This window comes from Cynara cardunculus, assembly GCF_001531365.2.
Source record: "Cynara cardunculus var. scolymus isolate 2C chromosome LG 13, CcrdV1, whole genome shotgun sequence".
In the NCBI taxonomy this organism is placed as follows: Eukaryota; Viridiplantae; Streptophyta; class Magnoliopsida; order Asterales; family Asteraceae; genus Cynara; species Cynara cardunculus.
In genome coordinates this window covers 32,289,135-32,292,335 of record NC_037540.1, presented here as the reverse complement: position 1 = coordinate 32,292,335, position 3,201 = coordinate 32,289,135, and the positions used below count along the sequence as shown (strand labels likewise).

Sequence of the window (3,201 nt, the reverse complement as noted above, 5' to 3'; positions counted from 1 at the left end):
TTTGTTGTATTCTATGATTTTCATTTCTTTTTATTTAGGTGTATTTTAAATACTTAATTACTAACTAAATATTAGTTTTTCAACTAAAATCTATTTTATATCAACTAACTAACCACATTTTTTTTATTACTCAATAATACAAAAAAAAAAAAAATAAATAACCCTAAAACATACACAAATTATGTCATTTTATAAAAAATCGATATCATCTTTGACTGACTATTCAAAGAGGCGATACATTGAATTGTAGTATATAAATTTCTTCTTTGTATTAAATGATAAGAAATACGTAATAAACTAAGAGCATCTCTAACAATTATGTTATTTTACAAGTTTTAAAAACAGGTTGTTCCACCAGTTATATTAAACTCTCTTCTAAAATAGACAAATCTAAGAATTTGAAATATATATATATATATATATATAGGGTATATTTCTTTTACAACCTTGTGTATTTGTACAACCTTTGTAATCCAATTAATTGAGATATTTATAGAAATGATGAGAGTTCATTTATTATGATTTGAATATTTATGGAATATGAATAGAGTTCATTAATTATGATTAATACTTTWTATTAGGAAACAATCAAAACTTCTATGAAATCACATATTCATCAAATGAAATGGACAGTTGAGATTGAGTTGTATTGGTTGCACAAATATCAAGAGTTGTATAATAACCAACCTCTATATATATATAGACTTGGGATCATATGAGACCAAAGGTTTTTCGTGAGACCCGTAAAACCAATTATCAACTCTTGGATTAAATCTACAATCTAACAATCTGAACATTCATAAACGCCACGAGACTTTTCAATAATCACAAAATTGCCACCGTTCAACTTTAAACCATTAGATCATTAGCTTATAAAGTTGATCAATGAACATAAATTGGTCTTACGGGTCTCACAAAAAACCATTAGTCTCACAGAACCCAACCCTATATATACAAGATACATGTTAAAGATGTTTCATAAACATATTTAAGAAAGTTTTCAAAGTGTTTTTTCATATAGCTTTTTAGTCTAAATAGACATGAAAACAACCGTTGACAAGAGAAACACCATGTGATTTTGTATAGTTACAAGTTTTTAATATAATTACTTTTCGCTTGTAGGCCCCACTTACTTTTAGAAAAAAAAGGGCCTATAATAATTCATACAAGTATATTGTAGCCATGTACCAAGTATAAAATGGTAAGCATATATGCCTTTAAAACTCCACAACTAAAATCAAAACCACCATGGTATCATCATCATCATCATCATCATCTAATCACATGAAGGTTTTGGAACGAGTTCCGATCTCAAAACCTCCATTCGAGTATAGTGATCTAAAAAACGCAATACCATCACACTGTTTTAAACAATCTCTTTTTCGTTCGTTTTTTTCCGTTTTCCGAGATGGTTTAACGATAAGCATCCTTTTCTATGTTGCATCAAACTACATTCCTGTTCTCCCTCGATTTATTTCCTTCATAGCATGGCCTCTATATTGGATTTGCCAAGGTGTTATGTTTGGTTCTTTGTGGACCCTCGGCCATGAGTGCGGCCATCGTGGCTTCAGCGGTTATTACTGGTTAGATGATACAGTTGGTTTTCTCCTTCATAGTTTCATCCTCACTCCATACTTTTCCTTCAAATACAGTCATCGTCGCCATCATGCCCACACGAATTCCTTGGAATATGATGAGATGCATGTCCCCAAACACAAGTCCAATAATTCATTGCTCGCTAAAATCCTCGATAACCCAATCGGTGTGGCGGTCAGAATCTTGTGTAGAGTCACTCTTGGATACCCGTTGTACTTGATCTTCAACCATTCAGGACGAAAATACGAAGGGATGGCAAGTCATTTATACCCACAAAGCCCTATCTTCAACGACAGCGAACGTGGTCTCATTTATTTATCTGACCTTGGTATTTTTGTTGTTTTATATGCATATTATCGTATGGTATTGACCAAAGGGGCAATTTGGGCATTTTGCATCTATGGAGCTCCATGGTGTATTATGGGTGGTATCCTGATCGTGTTGACTTATTTACAGCACAGTCATCCTTCGATTGCTCACTTTGATTCAACCGAGTGGAATTGGATTAGAGGTGCTTTATCGACCATCGATAGAGATTTAGGGTTTATGAACATGATTGTTCATGATGTACCACGTAACCATGTGGTGCACCATTTGTTTCCTAGCATTCCACATTACCATGCACTCGAGGCCACCGAGGCCATCAAGCCAATCTTAGGTGACTATTACAAGTATGATGGTACTCCGATCATGAAGGCATTATGGAGAGAAATGAAGGAGTGCATTTATGTTGAATCCGATAATGATCTGAAGAACACAGGCGTTTATTGGTTCAAAAGTATAACCAAAGAGCCATAGGCCTATGTAATATCTAGAAACCCAATCTCCAACAAGTCAAGGTTCAAATCTCACCAAATATGGGGTGTATGTGAGTTTCATTGGCCATATATAAATATCGTATACTTCAAATGGGTACGTATTACTTCAAAGTTGGAATAATTTGGGGGAGATGAACGCCCTCGTGTCATGCACATCTTTATGGTTTTTCTTTATTGTGTTATAATCCTGTGTATTTGTCAAACTTATATAGAACGAATACGGGTGTTCAGACAAATTTACGCTTACTTTGCTTAATTCTATAAGTCGTTGAAATTAAGAATCAGATAAACATTCCTTAGAAAATTAAACTTCTTGCATTTGGGGAGCAAATTCTAAACCTTTCCACTTGAGTTGGGTCAAAAGTTTAGGTTGGTAAGAATCTTCTAGAACATGTATTAAATATATATATAAAAAATAAAGAAATGAATGAAAGATCGATTATGTGATCTCGTCATCACATAGGACTTTCTGAAGATGGGTTGGAGTTCGTTGATCTTGGAAATGGTTCGAATGTTACGGAGTATGATCTCTGCCTCCTAGGGACCTTCGTAATTGTAACGCCCTCATTTTATTTTAAACGTTACGTAATCTAAAGCTTTGAATCAACCAAAAATTTACTTAAGTTCTAACTCGCCTCATATCATGTTAAGTTATATAAGATCGACACATAACTGTCTAGACAAAAGACTAAAAATAAGATGATAATAGGTAACTCTCTAAGCGTGTCGTTGGCCCTTGTCCAACCTCGAACTACCTGACACTGAGATGTATATTATAGTCAGCTTA

At 33.7% G+C, this 3,201-nt stretch overlaps 1 protein-coding gene across 1 annotated transcript; it reads left to right on the top strand.

Moving 5' to 3' along the window:
* Window positions 1-1,259: 1,259 nt before the first annotated feature.
* On the top strand, window positions 1,260-2,641 carry LOC112525343 (fatty acid conjugase FAC2 B-like). Its single transcript, XM_025135432.1, has one exon. It carries the CDS (start codon window positions 1,285-1,287, stop codon window positions 2,392-2,394), a length of 1,110 nt encoding a protein of 369 aa, XP_024991200.1. The 5' UTR covers window positions 1,260-1,284; the 3' UTR covers window positions 2,395-2,641.
* The last annotated feature ends 560 nt before the right edge of the window (window positions 2,642-3,201 follow it).

Bases quoted from the DNA above. Each gene is read 5' to 3' on its own strand.
- LOC112525343 (XM_025135432.1), top strand. From the start codon at position 1,285: ATGAAGGTTTTGGAACGAGTTCCGATCTCAAAACCTCCATTCGAGTAT.